Consider the following 21,682-nt stretch of genomic DNA (forward strand, 5'->3'; position numbering starts at 1 on the left):
ATTCCACACCAACCCTCAAAAGACCATCCTGCCCGGACCCAGTTCTGCTACCCTGCATTTTTCACAGCTAATTTACCTAGCCTGCACAACCCTGGACATGATGGACAATTTGGCATGGCCAATCCACCTAACCTGCACATCTTTGGATTGCAGGAGAAAACCAGAAGAAACCCACGTAAACACGGGGAAAATGTGCAATCTCTTCATAGTTGCCTAAGTGTAGAATCAGACCAACGTCCTTGGCACTGTGAAGCAGTGTTGTTAATCACTGAATTACTGCACCATCCAACGCAGAGAAGGGTGTAAAATGAGTGATGGACTAGCACTATTAATTAAGGAGTCAATTCAGGAGAGATGATGTCTTGGAAAGGTCTTCAAATTAAGCTTTGTGCGTAGAACTTAGGAATTTTAAGGGGGCAGTCACATTGTTGGGAATGTACTATAGTCCCCTAAGAGTCAGTGGAAGGTAAAAGAACAAATATGTACACAGCTCACAGAGTATAAGAGTAATAATCAGGTATTATACTAGGGTATTTCATGGTTCTCAGCATAAATTGAGATAGTCATAGTGTTAGGGGTTTCAAGGGTGGCAGATTTCTTGAAATGCATGCATGGGAGGTTTTGGAACAATTTGTAGAGGGCCCAATCAAGGGACGGCACAATGTTGGATCTGGTTTTGGCAATCAAAGTCAAACAACTGTTCAATGCGGCAGTTGAGGGAACATATTAGCAATAGTGACCACAACACGGTATGGTTCAAATTTATTATGATCAAGGAGAAAGATGGCCTGTAAACTACTTAGAAACCGACATCCATTTCAAGCCGACCGACTCCCACAGCTACCTAGAATACATCTCCTCCCACCCACCTTCCTGCAAAAATACCATCCCCTATTCCCAATTCCTTCACATCTGCTCCCAGGATGAGGCATTCCACTCCCGTACATCCCAGATGCCCTCACTTTTCAAGGACCGCAACATCCCCCCGTCAGTAGTCGAGAACACCCTCGACCATGTCTCCCCCATTTCCCGCAACACATCCCACACATCCCCTCCCCGCAATAACACCCAAAGCAGAATCCCCTCATCCTCACGTACCATCCCACCAACGTCTGGATCCAACGCATCATCCTCTGACACTTCCACCATCTGCAATCCGACCCCACCACCAAAGGCAATTTTCCCTCCCCACCCTTATCTGCTTTCCAGAGGGACCACTCTCTCCATGACTCCCTTGTCCACTCCCTACTCTCCTCCAGCCCCATCACTCCTGGCAATTTTCCCTGCAACCGCAGGAAGTGTACACATGCCCCTACACCTCCCTCGTCACCTCCCATCCCAGATGCCAAAAAGACTTTCCACATCAAGCAGATGTTCACTTGTACATCTGCTAATGTGGTATACAGCATCCGCCGTTGCTGTTGTGGCCTCCTCTACATTGGGGAAACCAAGCGAAGGCTTGGGGACCGCTTTGCAGAATACCTACGCTCGGTCCACAATAAAGAACTACACCTCCCAGTCGCAAACCATTTCAATTCCCCCTCCCATTTCTCAGACGACACGTCTGTCCTGGGCCTCCTGTAGTGCCACAACGATGCTACCCGAAGGTTGCAGGAACAGCACCTCATATTCTGCTTTGGAACCCTGCAGCCCAATGGTATCAATGTGGACTTCACAAGCTTCAAAATCTCCTCTCCCCCTACTGTATCCCAAAACCAGCCCAGCTCATCCCCGCCTCCCTAACCTGTCCTTCCTCCCACCTATTCACTCCTCCCACCTCAAGCCCCACTCCCATCTCCTACCTACTAATCTCATCCTGCCTCCTTGACCAGTCCGTCCTCCCTGGACTGACCTATCTCCTCCCTACCTCCCCACCTACACTCACCTTTACTGGCTCCATCCCCGCCTCTTTGACCTGTCTGTCTCCTCTCCACCTATCTTCTCCTCTATCCATCTTCTATCCACCTCCCCCTCTCTCCCCATTTATTTCAGAACTCCCTTCCACTCCCCCATTTCTGAAGAAGGGTCTAGGCCCGAAACCTCAGCCTTCCTGCTGCTCTGAAGCTGCTTGGCCTGCTGTGTTTATCCAATGCTACACCTTTTTATTTCAGAGTACAAATGCAACATGCAACCTTCAGGGAGAAATACAGGAGGAATAAATTTAGGGAACCCTGGGTATCTATGACAACTCAGGGCTGGATGGGGAAGAAGAGGATAGCTCTTAGTAAGTCCAAAAGAAGCAATTCGGCTGTGGCCCTAGAAGAATATACGAAGTGCAAGGAGGAAATTAAGAAAGCAATTCAAAGAGCAAATTAGAGGCGTGATAAAGGGCTTGCAAACAGGATTAGGGACAGAATCCTAAGTAATTTTATAAATATGTTAAATGGAAGATGTTTACCAGGGAAAGAATAGGGCCCATTACAGACGAAGAGGGCAATCTGTGTGTGAAGCTTCATGATATTGAAAGGGTGTGAAATGAATACTTCTCTTTGGTCTTCACTTTGATGAAACAGAATGTAGGTACAGAATTCAGGAAAGGGCCGGAAGAACTTAAGCAGTTTTACGTAGGATATGGGGAGGTATTGGAGGCTCTGGTGGGCTTAAAAATGGACAAATCCCCAGGCCTGGATCAAGTGCATCTCAGGCTACTGTAGGAGGCAAGGCAGGAAATTACAGGGGCTCATTTAAGAAACATTTGGACAGGAGGGATAAGTATGGAGGGATATGAACCAAATGCAGGCAAATGGGACTCAATTAATTGTTAAAAACTGGGTGCATAGACACGTTGGGCCGAAGTGCCTGTTTCCATGCTGTAAACCTCTATGGCTCTGATACTAATTTTTAATTCCTCTTTGGCCGCAGGTGGAGGTTACAAAGGATTAGAGGACAGCTAATAAAGTTCCACTTTTCAAGAAAGGTGGCAGAGATGAACCACAAAATTACAGATCAGTGATTCTCTTGTCTGAAGGGGTGAATTAATATCCATTTGAAAAAGTATATGTTTACTGGAGATATTCAGCAAGTCTTTTTCAGAGGGCATTCATGCCTAACAAATGTGTTAAAATTTTTTTGCAAATGTAACCAAGTGTGTGGGTGAGGAAAGTTGTTGATGTAATCTACGTGGATTTTTGCAAAGCTTTTGTACTACATGGGAAGCTGATTGAGAAGGCAAAAGCGCATGAAACTCAGACAATTTCTTGGTGAACAAGGCCAGCATATCCATATGCAGAATTTTGCTGGACACAGGATAAGCTGAGTGGTATGATCTCAATCAGTTCAAGTGCTACCGAGCCCAGAGCAATAGCCACCAACTCCATGTGCTTCCACGGGAGCTGAAGGAAGTGGACCCTAACCAGAGTCCTAATCCAGATCCTGGATGAGTCTGTTGCAAAACCATACCAAATTCCTGATCTCAATCCAGTAACAGCTCCAGACACTGTCTCTCCTCAGGCCTCAATCTCGGGAACTGGACCACAGTCTCACCAATTCCGGTCAGAAGAGGTAGATGTCAATGCACAGTAGCCCTTAAGACAGAAGAGTGGTTAGAGACAGTCCACCCAACAAAGCATCCTATGCGGTGCTCTAGCTCAGAGGCAGAGACAATCCCTTTACAAAGGCAGTCATTTTGATGTTCTTTCAAAGACGTGGAGGAGGAGCAGGTCATTGGTAGCCAGGGGGCCCGATTCCTCAGACACACGGACGTATGCAACCTCCAAGCCTGCTTCATCATGTTCATGGAAAAACATTGTCATAAACCTCTGCCACCACCATAGTTTGAATCTAACAGTCCATCCTAGCTGTACATGGATATAGCGTCGAAAAGTATGATAGATATTCATCATCATAATTCTCATCTTTTGGCCATTTTTCATTTCATCCTCTAAATTTTAATTATCCAGAATTCTGAAGATGTAGCCTGTTGGTCTGCATCATCAATTGGATTGCTAGGCAGAACTGATCATAAGTGTTAATTAGACACATACCTTGGCTATACGTGGTTTGCCCTACTGGAGGCAGGGAAATGTGAGAATGGCATTTTGTGGATCCATCCCAACAAATTTCTGATGTTTGGATAACGGCCATCTAGTTATGTATAGAAAGATAAACGGGAGCTCAGATTATTGCTATTTGATCACAGGTAGAATAGGTGACTGGTGGGGTTTTTCCCCAAATGAATGTTTGGCTACTGGCTACAAGGAAAGGCTAGAAATTCGGCAATGATGCCCCAGGGAGGTCATAGAATGCAACTATGTCCGATACAAATTGGGTATGAAATTAGATATGGACTAAAACCAGCCACACCTCACGTTTGTCCATGGACTATCCGAGGATGGAAAACAGAAGAGGCGAGACCCAAACCATCAGGACTCTATAAAAGAGATATATTGAACGATCTGGCAACAGCTTAAAGAAAAGCAGTGTCTACAGTCAATACCATCCATTTGGCTAATTTGGATAATAAGCTCAGACTTTTAACCCAACAAAGAGAACAGACCATGGATAAAACTTATCTGTACAATTAACAAAATGATAACCGGAATAAAAGAACATCAGGCAGACTAACATCTGGTAACAGTGCTAGAAGGACACGCCAAGACCATAAATGTGATCATCAAGGGAAACACAAATGCTGACACTAAGTAGCAGACAGGACCTTGTGCCATAAGATCTATAGCCAGTAGATGATCAAACAGTTGAGGGAGAACCTTGAGCAAACTCAGCATGGACAGCTCCTAACTTGGATCAGATAGAGCATTTGTTCCTTGGGAAGAGACACACCAATGTTTCAAACTGTCAATTTCAGCAACTGACCAAGGTCTGGTTGAACAATAATTATAAGGCATCCCAAGAAAGGCCTTGGGGGATGGCAAAGGGGATCCTGATCAAATTGCCAAATCAAAATGGATTAAAATCTTCAGGGTGGAAAACATCAGCATTATCCAATACGGAGAATGGTTAGAATGTGACGGCACCCTTTTGATTGCTGTTGAAAAAATGGGGTTTGTAGGTGCCACTTTGGATAAATGTCAGCAAACAAAAGAGTGCCCCTGCCCCATACATGAACACACGTTGTGTGGTTTTTAGACAAACACTGTTCTAAATTGTACTGTAAAATTCCAAAGCCTGAACACAGACATCACCAAGGTAGTGCATATCGCAAAGGGAGAATACTGCCTTACAACTTCCCCATTACAAGTGTTATATATATGACATCCAAAGCACAACCTTTTGCCATGAATACCAGCCAGGGTAACCCTAACAGAAGTCACAGATATCCACAGGAGGAGTGAGATCTTTGTCAACATCCGTGACAAATTCAGAAAAATATTCGGGGATTTTTGGGAGAAGTACTTTGAACTATTAGAAGAACGACCGCAGGTCCAGACACAATAATATATGCATATTACGATTTTGCAGCTGTTATTTCAGCAGAGTGAAAAGAAAGGTATCAGGGAAATCAAAGTGATTAATCAGTACAATAACTTCTGGGACTAGGGCTCAAAATTGAAGATACACCCGTGGGTCCACCTCCTCTCACAACTAGCTCTGTTGTTCTTCCCATTTACTTTGATCCACCTCACCATCTTCATGGTTAAATTAATCCGCTGGAAGAAGGAACTCATGAAAAAACCAACAATACAGTCAATAGTCCTACAGCAGGAGCCAAGAAATTAATGAACCCGGACTGCTTTGCAAAAGAGACGGCAAGACTGCAGATGCTGGAGTCAGAGTCTAACATAGTGTGGAGCTCCTGAACTTCTGAAGAAGGGTCCTGACCTGAAACATGTCAATTTCTCCTTTGATACCCGTGATCTACTGCAATGCAAGAGAGGTCACTTAAGAATACAAGTGAGAATGCTCCCTTCTAGGAAGTTTTCATTGAGAGAAAATTACATTATTCTTTCAGAAACTTACGTTGTAAGTATAGTATAGCAATGATGTGTATACCCCCTGCATTGTGTTTCTCTTATTTCCTTTGCGTTTTTACTTTGATTATGATCTCTTGATTATCAAGTATATTTGATCAAGTGGCATACTCCTGGTTCCGGAGATGCCGTACAATAAAAAGTTTGCTGTATATAATATTGTTAAGCTTATTGGTGTGCATAAGGAAGATAGTTAGTGTACAGGGTATTGTTGTCTATATATGATAGGGAATGGCATGGTGGCTCAGTGGTTAGCACTGCAGCCTCACAGCTCAGGGACCCGGATTCAATTCCAGCCTTGTTTGCACATTCTCCCCGTGTCTGCGTGGGTTTCCTCAGGGTGCTCCGGCTTCCTCCCAATGTCCAAAGATGTGCAGGTTAGGTGGATCAGCCATGCTAAATTGCCCGTAGAGGTCAGGGGTGTGTGGGTTAAAGGGGGATGGGTCTGTGTGAGATACTTCAAAGGGTGGTGTGGACTTGTTGGGCCGAAGGGCCTGTTTCCACACTGTAGGGAATCTAATCTAATCTAATCTACTCAGGAAGTTAGGCTATCCATTTGAGGCTTGAAATATTCCTGCAAGATAGTGTTGTCTGAGCTTGTGATCCCATTTTCGCTAGATGCTTCAAGGGATCAACAGGAGGAAGTGTTGTCAAGCGACTTTGGATCTAATATTGGACACTCTAAATTTACCTAAGGTCAGAGAATTCAGCCTTGATAAAAGTTGGCCAAACCTAAATTAAATAGCAGCCAACAGCTATCAGCTATGGTGAACATTGGAAACTAAGATCAATGGGTTTGAAAAGCTTCAAGGGAAACCAGTTACAGCCTGCCCAGGGTTGTGTATTGGATGCATTTTGACTGCCCGAGTGTGTCCTGCTGAAGGGTCCCAACCCACAATGTTGACTTTCCTGCTCCTCTGATGCTGCCTGACCTGCTGTGTTCGTCCAGCTCCATACTGCATTAACATTGTCTGAGTGTGTGCACTTTACCCATCCTGGTATGGCAACTGCGAAGGGTGTTGACACAGCACCATTAGATGATTTGAATCCAATTCATGACCCTGTTGACCAAAGGTCACAGAACATTTTGCAAGGTTCATTGCAAGAGACTTGTAAGCCAGTCCCTCAGTGAAGATGCAATGAAGACTCAGGAAAGGCTCAATGAAGACATGGTGAAGACTCACTGGGGTGTCTCTGAGCAAGAAGAACATGCGGCAATAAAAGAAGGCTCAGGAAAAGATTCACCCGACATGCGGGATCCACTATAATGGAAGAAAGCCAGCACTACCTCAGAGAGGAAGGGAGGTTCCATCCGCCCTACTTATACAGATGGACTATTGCCAATAATATCCTTTCTCTGACAGGCAAAGAAAAGAGTAAATATTGTGAGAATTTGGGAAATGTTTAAATAGTGTTTTGGCAAGGAATATTTTGTTAATAGCGTTGAGTTGAAACACAAATCGAATTCTAGTCCCTTTGTCCACCTCATATAAGCACTTGGGTAAAGTGTCTTTGAGAAAAAATTCTCGTCAAAATGTCCAGAGCACAAACAAGAGATCTCGCAAAAACTCTTACAGCACCAACATAATATCTATTCATTTGAATTATAGGCTGTCTTCAAAAATGATCTTGAATCATCCTACTTGAATAATTTTCCACACTTTTACAATACATCTGTGTCATACTGGCATATGGGTGCATATATTTTATGACAACTAGTAAACATTTTACAAAAGATCTTTGCCAAACATTGCGTTTCAGCCACAGGGATATCAAAGTGACATACCCCAGAAACAGCTTGCAATCACAGTTCCATTCCAGTTAAATGGGTTCCTGAATATCAGTGTAAGCTGTGGTATTGTAGAAAGTCATAATCCATCTTTGGCACTGAACAGCTGCACTTGTAAGTTACTGAAATATATATTTTAGTTGTAATTTGAGTTGTAATTGGTGCAAATTTCAGCAGCATTAATCATCAGATTGAATGCATTGCTCTTCAATCATTAGTCTTATGTGTCAGCTCATTTCTTACATATGTTGTTGAAAATTGTGCTGCACCCAATCTTTAAATATTGGAAAAAAAAAGATTTTATTTAGACCATTTCAACATTTCATTAATTATATTATGGTGGAAAGATTATATTAATGTTTTTACAATCCATCTGAAAAGTGAACTACTGAAAGAAGTCATGAGCCTATAGCTGCTAAATGAAGCTTAATTGCCAAACAAACCAATGCATATGCCCAATGCATGGAAACAATAAAGCCATTTATATTACTGAAAGTTGACTCCCTTAAATGAGTAGGTTAGGTCAGACCAGAAATTATAATTTAAAATACCTGAACAAGGAACCCAACCTGTCTTAAAAATAAACGCAAAATACTGTGAATGCTGGAAATCTGAAACAAAAGCACAGAATGCTGAGAAACTCAACGGGTCTGGCAGCATCTTGCAGAAAGTAAGAAAGTTAATGGTTCCGAGTCTGATGTGACTCGGTTGTCCTGAAAGTCACTTTCTCTCGCCACAGATGCTGCCAGGCCTACAGAGTTTCTCCTGCTATATAAATGTCCACTTTCAGCTTTAACAAAGTTAGGCTAAGAGTGTGCAATCAATTTGATTTCAGGAGGTAGGTTGGAGATGTAAGCATTTTAATGAAGTCATATAATGTTCACTTTAACAGTGATTCTGTTTTTATTTCACTCAAGACAGATTTACCAGATCTTGGAAAACCTTGAAAGTGGAAGGAAGAAAAGGTAAGTCTACATGGCAACAGGATATCCAGTTAACTCCAGCTACTTCACTGCTGGCAGTAAAATGAGAGTATGGGGGTACCCTTAATAAAACACTAAATGTCTTGGTTTCTCAAGGTGGTGCGAATATTAGCGAGTCTTCACTCTTGCGACCATTGGAATAAATGTTCAATTTGATTAATTATGTCCTCACCAAACTAGGGGGTGTGAGGAGGTATCTATATCTATGTGATATGCTGAAATGTTAAAGTTCATGTAAAAAACATGTACTGATGTTGACCCTCCCTAGCAGCTTCTTTCTTGGTGCCCCTCTAAGTGTCCTTTTATGCCACGGCTCCTCTTCATCCATCTTATCTAAGATTGCCTCATGCTCTACACAGCCGCACATCACATCATCAAGGTAGTAACTTGTGTCCTCTATGGGAGGGCCTTGATCCTGAATGGATCAAGCCAATCATCCTGAATCTCATTTTCAGGAACAATGGTCTACTCAATGGCCGTAGTCTGACGAATGTTATAGTTTCCCCTGTTTCAGTCCTGGGTTTTCATACTTGTATCATTATACACCTTGAGAGTAGGTAATGCTTGTCAGCATGTATCCATTCTTGCAGGTGAATGAGACAAGGCTGAGGTCTCAGGAAACAGCTGGAGAATACAAATATCATGCTTACTCCCAAGATAAGCAGCACAAACGAGCAGGACTTACATGATCTGTGGCTGCAGATGAATTACAGGTTAAGGATGAAAACTCTGAACAGACTGTTTTTAACACTCCTTTCGCAGGTGGCTTGATTTTGCCTGCCTCTGTGGAACATATTTTCCAGTAAGGGGGCACATAAAATAGTTCAACTAGTTAGTTCACCCCCTTAGGATGGACTGTTTTTTGTGCACAGAACATATCTATGCACTTTTCCACATTGCTGGTTAAATTTTCCTCAGTGCTATTGTCTGGTTGGGGCGGCGATGCCTTGTTGCAGTTGTACACAGCCTTGCTGAGACCACACCTGGAGTATTATGTGCCGTTTTCCTCTCATTTACTGTGGAGGATTGTTCTGGCCATGTAGGGAACACATCAAGTCTGATTCCTGAGATGCCAGGACTGACATAGGAAGAGAGGCTGGATTAGTTAGGACTACATTCACTGGAGTTTTGAAGAATGAGAGGGTATCTCATAGAAATCTACAAAATTCTAACAGAAATAGACAGAGTAAATGTAGAAAGAATGATTCCAATGAGTGGACTGGGGGAGGTGTCCAGAACCAGACATCACACTCAAAACTAGTGAGCCTAAAGAATTTTCTTTAAGAATAAGAACAGAAAATGGGTAAGGCCAAAACATTGAATGTTTTCAAGAAGGAGGTCCATATAGTTCTCAGGATTAAAGAGGTCAGAGGGTATGGGGTGAAGGTAGGAACGGGGTACTGAGTAGAATGATCAACCACGATACATTGAATGGCAGAGCAGGCTTGAGGGGCCAAATGGCTTATCCTTGTTCGTATTTACCACATTTCTCTGTTCCTATAATCTTTTCAGCATCTGACTGTTTCTTCATATCATGAGGATCTCTGAAGAAATCCCCTTGATTGTTCAGTGCTGGCAAGTATAACAATTGTCTAAATTTCTGTCTGCACTAAGAAGTTAGGCAAGGCAAAAATGCTGCGAGCCTCAAAATGAGTGATCACTAAGAAAGTAAACTAAGACCCCATCTCATGTATCCTGTGGGTGAATAAGATGGGTGTGTGCCCCTGTCCACATAGCAACCTAACAGGAAAATTGCAATTTATGGTGCCAATGAACTCTGAAGTGCAGTAGAGAATTACTGAAAAGTCTTCTGAATTATTCAGGGTTCGGGCATGCTGAGGATTGTGCTTTGCTGAAGCTGACTTGCATGAATGGAGAGTGGAGATAATCATTACCTATGGAACATGTCATGAGATGTTGGTGACTGAAGGCGCACAGGAAGGTGTGGAAAAGATGCAGTAAGCTTCATCCTCCAGGTAACTGCACTGACTTTCAAGTTGAGAAGTTGCACCATCTTGTTTCCCATCATTGCTTGAGATAATTGCGAACTGCATAGGAATGAGATGAGATACCCAATAATGAAACGTGAATGTATGGAAATAAGTGATGTGCTACTTACTAGTGAGATTCTTATCTAGCCTTGAAATATTAAGGGGAATATCAGACTTTGTTTCTCAATGTTGAGAATCTCAGGATTAAATTTTAGCTAAGCATCAGAGTCCCCCTCCACAATAACAATAACAATACTCACTTCAACATGTGTGTATGACAGCTCTATGCTGCTGCTCTCGTACTACCTTGTGCTCACAAGTGGCATAAGTACTCATCCCACTATGAGTCCACAATGTGGATCATAGAATCATAGAGTCCCCACAGTGTGGAAACAGGCCCTTCGGCCCAACAAGTCCACACTGACCCACAGAGCATCCCACCCAGACCCATCCCCCTGTAACCCACATAATCCACATATCCCTGAACACTATGGGCAATTTAGCATGGCCAATCCACTGAGCCTGCACTACTTTGGGCTATGGGAGGAAACCGGAGCACCTGGAGGAAACCCACACTGACATGGGGAGAATGTGCAAACTCCACACAGACAGTCACCCGAGGGTGGAATTGGACCCGGGTCCCTGACGCTGTGAGGCAGCAATGCTAACCACTGAGTCATCATGCCGCCCTATGACATCTTCATGGCTATCAAATACACAAGACTAGAAGAAACTGGTAGAAACCCACCGTCACGTAAACAACATCCTCATTGGGATAAAAATTCACAAATTCACAAACTCCAGGCTAGCGTATACAGAAAGGCCATACTTAATTACACCAGCAATCACCTCAATACCCATAAACAGAGCTACATCAGGACATTATTCAAATGATCCACAATACATTGCAGCAACCCAGAATTGCGGAAATCAGAACAGGATCACCTGTATGGAGTTTTTATAAGGAATAAATACCCAAAAAGCACAGTCTGCCATTAACTCCAAAACAAGAAGACACAACAGGCCCAGACGCACTGATCACCCTACCGCACATCAGATATTTCAGAGATGACCACAAGATAACTCAGACCCCTAGGTATCAGGATAGCCCATAAACCAACAATCACCCTGTGACAGCGACTCGTGAACATAAAGGATCCCTTATCCACAACCAATAAAACTAATGTAATGTACAAAATACCATGTAAGGACTGTGAGAAACATTACAGAGGCTAGCTGGAAGAAAAGTGACAATAAGGATATGTGAATACCAACTAGCCACTAACAGACACGAGCAATTCTCACTGGTCTCAATACACACGGACAAAGAAAGACATGAATTCCACTGGGACAACACATTCATTACAGCACAAGCCAAACAGAAAAATGCCAGGGAATGCCTGGGGGCCTGGCATTCTAATCGAGTGGACCCGATATATAAACCACTGAAAAACAGAACCAAAAGTAATGCCAACCGCCCCAGTAAATTGAGGCATATAATTAACACGTTGGACAGAACACCAACACTTCACCAGAGGCACACTGATGGCATTACCTAGAAGGGTGATGAAACGTGTGCAATCAAACAGACTGACTTGGCGAGCAAGTCTACAACCTCAGTACTCATCCTGCCGGAACCTTCCAGAACACCCACTGTCAGGGCTATGTTAAACCCTGGCTATGTACAAGGTTAATTTTGAAAACAAGGAACTACCCCTCACATATGAACATAGGGATTAGAAGCAAGTATACGCCATTCATCCAAGATGCTCCATGATCCATTGAGATCAAGGTTTGTCCAATTGAAACCAAATTCAAATTTCCACTTATGCCTAACAATCTGTCAATCCTTCAGTTAACAAAAAATTTATCTGCTTCTGTCTTAAAGATGTCATAGGGTTCTGCTTCCACCAACTTCTAGAAAGTGAGTTCCAAAGACTCAGGACAGTCTGACAGAAATAATTTAAATCAACAAGCTCTGGTTTTTAAAGTGACCTCTTGTTCCAGATTTTCTCTTAGGATGAATCATTCTCTTCACATCTACACTATCAGAGCCCCTCAGGATTTTATGTAGTTCAATCGAGTTACCTCTTACTCTTCGAAACTTCAATCGATACAAGCTTAGCCTGTCCAGTATTCCCACATAAGTCAAACTGCCCGTTCCAGATATTAGGCCAGGCACTGTAGAGCATCTGCGCTCTGTTTGCAAAAAATGACAACACCTTCTGGTTGTGAACCATTTTAACTCCCCCTCCCACTCCCTGGATGATATGTCCATCATGTTCCCCAGTATTACAATGACGCCACCCGCAAACTGAAGGAGCAGCACTTCATATTTCGCCTCAGGAGCCTACAGCCTGATGGCCTAAAAGTGAATTTCACCAGTTTAAGAATCTCCCCACACCTAGCCTCATCCTATGTCCAGCCCTTCCCCTCATCCCCACCTCCTTGACCTGACACAACCTGTCCATCTTCTCTCTCATTCCTAACCAATCCCCATCACTCCCTACCCGCACTCACCTATCACCATACCACCTATCTTCCCCAGCCCCACCTCTCCGCTCTCAATTCATTTCAGAGCTCCCTTCCCCTTGCCCCATTTCTGAAGAAGGGTCATGACCCAAAACATCAACTTTCCTGCTCCTCTAATGGGCAGCAAGGTGGCTCAGTGGTTAGCACTGCAGCCTCACAGCACCAGGGACCCGGGTTCGATCCCAGCCTTGGGCGACTGTCTACGTGGAGTTTGCACATTCTCCTCGTGTCTGCGCGGGTTTCCTCCCACAGTCCAAAGACGTGCAGGCTAGGTTGATCAGCCATGCTAAATTGCCTGTAGTGTTCAGGGACGTGTGGGTTACAGGGAGATGGGTCTGGGTGGGATGCTGAAAGGGGCTTAGAGGTGACTATTATTAATAATTACCATTAATAAGTATTAATAGATACAATGAAAAATAGTCCATAACAGGAAGGGATAGTGAATATGAATATAAGAACCAACCTATAATGACTAGAATTTATAAAGAGAGTAAAGGACAACATGAAAGGCCCTGAATCTGAATGCACACAGCATTTGGGAAAAATGAGTTGAGAACACGAATAGAAATGAATAAGTATAATCTGGTAGTCATCTCAGAGTCCTTCTACATGGTGGGATTTGAACCTTGAAGGTGACAGGATATTTATGAATGACAGGAAATAACAAATTAGTTAAACGATAATATCAGCATAAAAGGGAGGGATTCCATAAGTTTGGGAATCCAAGATGAGGAAATAGTTTGGGTAGAAACGAAAACGATAGAAGCAAGAAGTCACTTGTGGGAGTGATGTAACAGAAGGGTAGACTATGAAGAGATAAATAATAAGAGCTTGTCAAAAACGCATGATAATAATCATGGGAGATTTTAATCTACATATTGATTGAAAAGTTAGATGGGCAATGATAGCCTAGATGCTCAACTGTCCAGAGTTTCATTGTTTTAGATGAGATAGAGAATAAGGTAACGGAGGTAGAGGAGTTGCATTACTGTTTAGGGAGAATATCACATGTGCACTCAGAGAGGACATACTGGAAGGGTCATTCACTGAGGCAATATGGGTACAGCTCAAAAATAAGATGGGTACAATCACTCTGATAGGATTATATTACAGCACCCCCTGCCCCCGCCAGCCAACTGCTTCCAAAGCAGATGCAATAACAACAGCATTATCATTGTGGGTGACTTTAACGTCCCCAGTTTTGACTGAACTGCATAATAGGCATAGATTGGGCAGAATTTGTTAAGTGCATCCAAAAGGGTTTCTTGAAGCAGTGTGTAGACAGTCTAAATAGAAGTAGGGCCACACTGGACCTTGTATTGGCTAATGAACCCGACCAGGTGATTGACCTTACAGTGGGCCAGCATTTTGGATACAACTTCTTGCGTTTTAAGATAACTATGAATAAGGATAAGTCAAGACATTGCGTGAAGGTACTAAATTGGGGGAGAGCAAACCATGTCAAATTTAGTTAGGAGCTCGGGAGTGTAAAAATTGGGAGGAGCTGTTATCAGGCAAGTCCACATTTGACATGTGAGAGTTTGAAGGCCTACTGATCGGAACTAAGGGCTGGCATGCTCCAGCAAGAAGGACAAGGATGATGAGGTAATGGGCCGCTTGAAAAACAAGGGAGGTTGTGAATTTAGTCAAAAGGAAAAAAGATGCATATATAAGGTTTCAAAAGCTAAAAATCTGACAGGGCCCATAAGGAATATATGGAAAACAGCAATGAACTTAAATAGGGAATTTGGAGAGTGGGGAGGGGCACTGGGGGCTACCAGATCATACTTATTCATTTCTATTTGTGCTCTCAATGAAATAACTTTGGTAAATGGGGTTAAAGAGAATCACATGCATTCTTTACATACATTAAAAACAAGAGGATAAGTAGGGAGAAAGTAGGACCACGCAAGGGTAAAAGGAGGGAACACGTGCTTGGAGGCAGAGGATGTGGGTAAGATTGTAAATGAGTGCTTTGTGTCAGTATTCACCTGGGAGAAGGATATGGATATTAGGGAATTTTGAGATCAAGAAAGAAGTGGTGTTGGATCTCTTGAAGAGCATTAAGGTGGATAAGTCCCCAGGGACCCATGTTACCTGCCCAAGAATATTAAGAGACAATAGAGATGCTGGAGCCTTGACTAAGATCTTTGTATCCTCATTAGCCACTGGACAGGTTCCAGAGGATTGGCGAGTAGCAGGTGTTCTCCCTCTGTTCAGGGGAAATAGGAATAATTGAGGAAAGTATAGACTGATGAGTCTCACATCAGTGGTTGGAAAGCTATTGGAGAAAATTCTGAGGGATAGGAATTAGGTACATTTGGTAAAGCGTGGCCGAATTAGGGACAGTCAGCATGGCTTTGTGTGAGGCAGATCATGTCTTATTAGCTGAAATTTTTGAGAAGGTGACGAAGGTAATCGATGAGGGTCGACCAGTGGATGTTGTCTACATGGACAGAGCCAAGAACAAAGAACAATACAGCACAGGAACAGGCCATTCAGCCTTGCAAGCCTGTGCTGACACAATTTGTTCTGACATAGTAGAACTGTCTTCACTTACATGATCTGTATCCTTCTATTCCCTTCCTATTCACATATTCACCCAGGTGCTTCTTGAATGCTGCTATTGTTTCTGCGTTCACCACCTCCTCCAGCAGCGCAACACAGGCACTCACGACTCTCTGTGTGAAAGGCGTGTTTTGCATATCTCTTTCAAACTTCTTCCCCAGACCCTGAACTTGTGTCCCCTAGTAATTAACCTGTCCACCCTGGGCAAAGCCTCCACTATCCATGCCATTGACTATCTTATAAACTTTTATCAGGTCACCCCTCAACCTCCTGTATTCCAGTGAAAACAAACCTAGTCTATCCTAACTTTCTTCATAGCTAAAATCCCACATTCGAGTTAACATTCTGGTTGTACCCACTCCCAAGCATCCACATCCTTCTGGTAGTGAGGTGACGAGAACTGTATGCAATATTCCAAGTGTGGCCTAACTAAAGTTGCATAAAGCTGCAGCATAACTTGCCTATCGTTATACTTAATACTCCTTCCAATGAAGAAAAGCAAACATGCCATTGGCTTTTTTAAAAAACTACCTTATCTATCTGCACTGCTATCTTCAGTGATCTGTGGACTTGCATGCCAGATTCCTCTGCATATCAATACTCATAAAAGTTCTGCCATTGACTGTACAACCCGCACCTGTAGTTGATCTTCCAAACTGCATTCCAAACTGTCCTGATTAAATTCCATCTGCCATTTTTCTGCCCATGCCTCCAACTGATCTATATCCTGCTGCATCCTTTGACAAATCTCCTCACGACCCACAACTCCACTAATCCTAATATTGACTGCTCTACTACTATTTAGATCAGCCACGCTTTCCTCCAGATCCCCACGGCAGGCTCATTCATAAAGTCAGGAGGTATGGGATACAGAGTGATTTGGCTGTCTGGATTCAGAATTGGTTGGCTGACAGGAGGCAGAGAGTGGTTGTAGATGGTAAGTATTCTGCCTGGAGGTCAGTGCTGACTGGTGTCCCGCAGGGCTCTGTTCTTGGGCCTCTGCTCTTTGTAGTTTTTATCAATGACTTGGACGAGGAGGTCGAGGGGTGGGTTAGTATGTTTGCTGATGACACAAAGGTTGTAGGTGCCGTTGATAGTATCGAGGGCTATTGCAGGCTTCAGCGAGACATTGACAGTATGCAGAGCTGCGCTGAGAAATGGCAGATGGAGTTCAACCTGGATAAATGCGAAGTGATGCATTTTCGAAGGTCGAACTTAAATGCTGAATATAGGATTAAAGGCAGGATTCTCGGCAGTGTGGAGGAACAGCGGGATCTTGGTGTTCAAGTGCATAGCTCCCTCAAAGTTGCCACCCAAGTGGATAAGGTTGTTAAGAAAGCATATGGTGTTTTGGCTTTCATTAACAGGGGGATCGAGTTTAAGAGCCGCGAGGTTTTGCTGCAGCTCTACAAAACCCTGGTGAGACCACACTTGGAATATTGTGTCCAGTTCTGGTGGCCCTGTTATAGGAAAGATGTGGAGACTTTGGAGAAGGTGCAAAGGAGGTTTACCAGGATGCAGCCTGGAAGGAGGGCTTGTTTTACGAGGAGAGGTTGACTGAGCTCAGACTTTTCTCACTGGAGAGAAGGAGGAAGAGAGATGACCTGATCAAGGTGTACAAGGTAATGAGAGGCATGGATAGAGTCGATAGCCAGAGACTTTTCCCCAGGGCAGGATTGACTGCCACGAGGGATCAGAGTTTTAAGGTGTTAGGAGGAAGGTATAGAGGAGACATCAGAGGGATGTTCTTCACCCAGAGAGTTGTGAGCGCATTGAATACTTTGCTAGTGGTAGTTGTGGAAGTGGAGTCATTAGTGACATTTAAGCGACTGCTGGACATGCAAAGGGACAGCAGTGAATTGAGGGGAATGTAGGTTATGCTATTTTATTTTTGGATTAGGATTGATCCACGGCATAACATTGTGGGCCGAAGGGCCTGTACTGTGCTGTACCTTTCTATGTTCTATGTTCTATTTATGTAGACCACGAACAGCAGAGGTCCCAGCGCTGAACCCTGTGGAACTCCACCAGTCATAACCTTCCATTCCGAAATGCATCCTTCCACTGTTGTCCTCTGTCTCCTATGACTATGCCAATTCCGAATCCGTCTTGCCAGTTCACCCATTTTAGTAAAGCTTTCAACAAGCTCCCTCATGGTAGGTACATCCAGAAGATTAAGATGCATAGGGTCTCTGGTGGCTTGGCTGCATGATTAGATTACCCTGAGAAGGCAGAGGGTAGTGGTGGAAGAGTGATTTTTTAAAGTTGGAGATCCATGACTAGTAGCGTTCTGCAGGGACTCCTACTGGGACCTCTACTGTTTGTGTGTACGTGTTCATAACGTGTGTATATATAAAGCTCAAATCATATAAATAATTTAAATTCCAACTGCCATTTCTTTGCCCCTATCTGCAACTGATCCGTATCCTGTTGTATCCTTTGACAATGTTCTAAACTGTCCACAACTCCATCGATCTTTGTATCTCTGCAAACTTGCTAACCCACCCATCATTATATATATTGTATAGGGGACAGCTTTATTTGATTCAAGCTTTTGTTCAGCAATTATTTGGAATGCTATCAAGTAGTTTAAATGGTTTAGCTATTAATTCAATACAGTTTCGTCAATTTATACGCTACTGTACTTTGCAGCAAAAACAAATCTTAAAACTTCATAGCTTGACTAATATTTTTCTATTTCAGTTCACTACTCCCTCTCTGGGATAACTCTTGTTCTGTAAGACAGCAGAATTACACCTAATTCTCTCAGGTCTTCATTCTACCTAAACCCTTGTTTAAAATGGCCATTTAAAAAACTATCAGAGATAATGGGAACTGCAGATGCTGGAGAATTCCAAGATAATAAAATGTGAGGCTGGATGAACACAGCAGGCCAAGCAGCATCTCAGGAGCACAAAAGCTGACGTTTCGGGAGCTCTGATGAAGGGTCTAGGCCCGAAACGTCAGCTTTTGTGCTCCTGCGATGCTGCTTGGCCTGCTGTGTTCATCCAGCCTCACATTTTATTATTTTAATTTAAAAAGCTACTCCGCTACACATTCCTAAACTGTTATCTGTGGAATCTGTTACCATCGTCCTTTCAAGCAACGTTCCAGAGTAACATATGATTTGTACTAAACAAAAAACTGGGCGAATTACGATTGCAATCTAATATATACTTTCAGTCAAACAAGTAGAGAGGAGAGTCAAAGTGAAAATGAAACCAACGGATGTTGTTGGAATCTGTATGTGGTCCGGAAGTCAGTCGGGGTGGAGAAATTGGACTCGAAACGTTAGCTGTGCTTTTCTCTCCACATATGCTGCCAGACCTGCTGAATGCTTCGAGCACTTCGTGGTTTTGTTCACTTTAGATCTCCAGTATCCGCAGTTGTTTGTTTTATTTTAGGTAGTAGCTGTGGCCTGCCGACTGTGGAACATTTCAAGTTCTTACTTTGCGTCCCGTTCCCTTAATACACGACGATGCGTTGGTTTCTGCTGCTGTTGTGTTTTCCCAGCATCCAGTTTGCTTTACCCGGATATTGCAGTATACAGCAACGGCTTCGTTTCCAGCTGCCGAGCAACATAAGCCGAGACGCAGCTGCTGCTGCTCATTCAGAGCACCTCTTCGAGCAGTTTGTTTGGAAATATAATTGCAGCTACGCGGCAGGAAGCTCCGAATTCGATCACAAATACAAGGTTTTTCTGGTAGAGTTTTGGGCCATGGGTCCACTGTATCATCTCCCTGGGCTGTGTGCAGTGTAACTGTTGGCAAAGTCAGATCGAAACTTGGAATAACAAGGTGTAAAGCTGGATGAACACAGCAGGCCAAGCAGCATCAATGGAGCAGAAGGGCTGACATTTCGGGATGCTGCTTGGCCTGCTGTCATACATCATGTCATCTCAGATTTTCCAACATCGGCAGTTCCCATTATCTCGAAACTTGGAATCTCGCTTTTAGTTATTAAGACACGGTGTGCAACATATTGAAGTAAAGGAATCCTTTTACTTTGAATAGTGGGTCAGATTACAAGGAGGCACAACGTCAACGCTTTAACAGATTTGCTTACGATGTTTTGGATTTCGCTACTTCTAGGATTCGTGGTTTATTACACTGCGGAATAACTCGAATTTGGCTCTCCTTAAAATGGGATTTTTTTTACCGTGTTCTGTTTTATTTAGCAAGCTGTAAGGAAAGCACAATAATAAGTTAGAATATCGTGAGAAAATAGTAGCCGAAAAGGCATTTTGCAGCCAAGTAAATAGCCACAGAGTATAAAAAGTTAATCAGCCTAAGCTGGTGATAGCACAGTGTGGAGCTGGAGGAGCATAGCAGGCCGGAGAGCAGCAGAGGAGCAGGAAAGTTGACGTTTCGGGTCGGGGCCTGTCTTCGAAAATACGTTAGGTAGTGCCTTGTTTTTCTTCCCAGTCAGCAGGAAAACAACAGTTTTGTACATTGAAGAAAGATGTCCACAAAGAATTTGTGATTTCTGTGGTATTGCTTTCTTGACATCAGTGTGAATGTGCTGTCAGGTCTCTGGCAGCAGTTGTTGAAAAGCAGGGTATACAGCATCAAATCACTCGCTTATATGCTTACAGCCGACAGATCAGGCAGTTTAAAGTACTAAATCCCTTCACATCTATTATTGTCAATATTTAGATAGTGAAAGCAATGTTTTTATTACATTAGGATAGAACTGAAGTAACTTTCTTTTTCTTAAAAGCATGTGGAATTTCTCGTAATGGAGATGTTTGGCATTTCATAAGTTTTCCAGGACAACTGATGGTGTTTCGTAGTAATAATGAAGTTAGTTGTTGTTGAGTAGTTGACTTCTCCATGGGCATATGAAAATGGAGGATTGTGGACCAAGGGCATGCAGAATTGCAGTTCTGAAGAAGGGTCACTGGAGCCAAAACATTAACTCTGATTTCTCTTCACTGATGCTGTGAGACCTGCAGAGCTTTTCCAGCAATTTCTGTTTTTGTTTCTGATTTACAGCATCTGGAATTCTTTGGGTTTTTATTTAGTTCAGGAGAATAGTTTGACCGAAGAAGAAAGGCAGGTTACGTTACGAAGTCTCCTACTTTGTGAGGGTTCGTAGCAAAGGTTTCAAGTTACCAGAACTGAAAGGGACAGAATGTTAGAAACATTACAATCCAGAAAGACTCAATTTAACACCTGGTGTCTGCACAGGCTAAATAAACTAGCTACCTATTGTCTTCCGGCTCACCAGCTCACTACCCATAATCTTGCCAGTTATAGAGCTTCAAGTGCAGATTCAGGTTACTTTTAAGTGAGTGGAGGGCTTCCATCTGAATCACCAAGCTGGCAGAGTGTTCCAGATACCCATGACCTTCTGAAAAAGTTTCTCCTCATGACCCCTCTAATCCTCCTACCAAGGATCTTAAGTGTATCACGTTTTCACGAGGACAAGAAATAAAACCTTCCTGTCCACTCTATCCACGCTCATTATTTTGTGCACCATAAAGCCTCCTCTGTTGTAAGGAAATCACCTCAGTCAACTCAACCCTTCCTCATTGCTGCAATTTTCCAAGCCCTGCCAATAAAAAACATAAGATATTGGAGCAGAAATTGGGTCATTCAGCCCATCGAGTCTGCTGTGACATTAGATCATGGCTGATGTTTTTCCAACCCATTATCCTGCCTTCTGCCTATGACCTTATATTCTTGATTAGTAAGGGGATCTATCTCAGTTTTAAATGCACTTAATGACTTGGCCTGCACAGCCTTCTGCAATGTCTTTGACAGATTCACCACCTCTAGCTGAATAAATTTCTCCTCATCTCAGTTCTAAAGTATTATCCCTTCACTGGAAGGTTGTACGCTCAGGTCCTGGTCTCTTCTACTAATGAAAACATCTCCATGTCCATCCTGT

The 21,682-nt window shown here is 43.1% G+C and overlaps 1 protein-coding gene across 5 annotated transcripts in view; it reads left to right on the plus strand.

Moving 5' to 3' along the window:
• The first annotated feature begins 19,066 nt into the window (after positions 1-19,066).
• Positions 19,067-21,682, plus strand: part of ctso (cathepsin O) — a 72,274-nt gene continuing 69,658 nt past the window's right edge. For all 5 annotated transcript variants that reach the window (XR_009445614.1, XR_009445617.1, XR_009445615.1 and 2 more), the window contains exon 1: positions 19,067-19,493. Coding sequence is in view for 2 of the 5 variants with exons in the window: in XM_048538578.2 (XP_048394535.1) it covers positions 19,269-19,493 (225 nt within the window). In the remaining 3 variants the exon portion in view is untranslated. The remainder of the gene's footprint in view (positions 19,494-21,682) is intronic.

Source organism: Stegostoma tigrinum, chromosome 1 (assembly GCF_030684315.1).
Source record: "Stegostoma tigrinum isolate sSteTig4 chromosome 1, sSteTig4.hap1, whole genome shotgun sequence".
Classification (NCBI taxonomy): domain Eukaryota; kingdom Metazoa; phylum Chordata; class Chondrichthyes; order Orectolobiformes; family Stegostomatidae; genus Stegostoma; species Stegostoma tigrinum.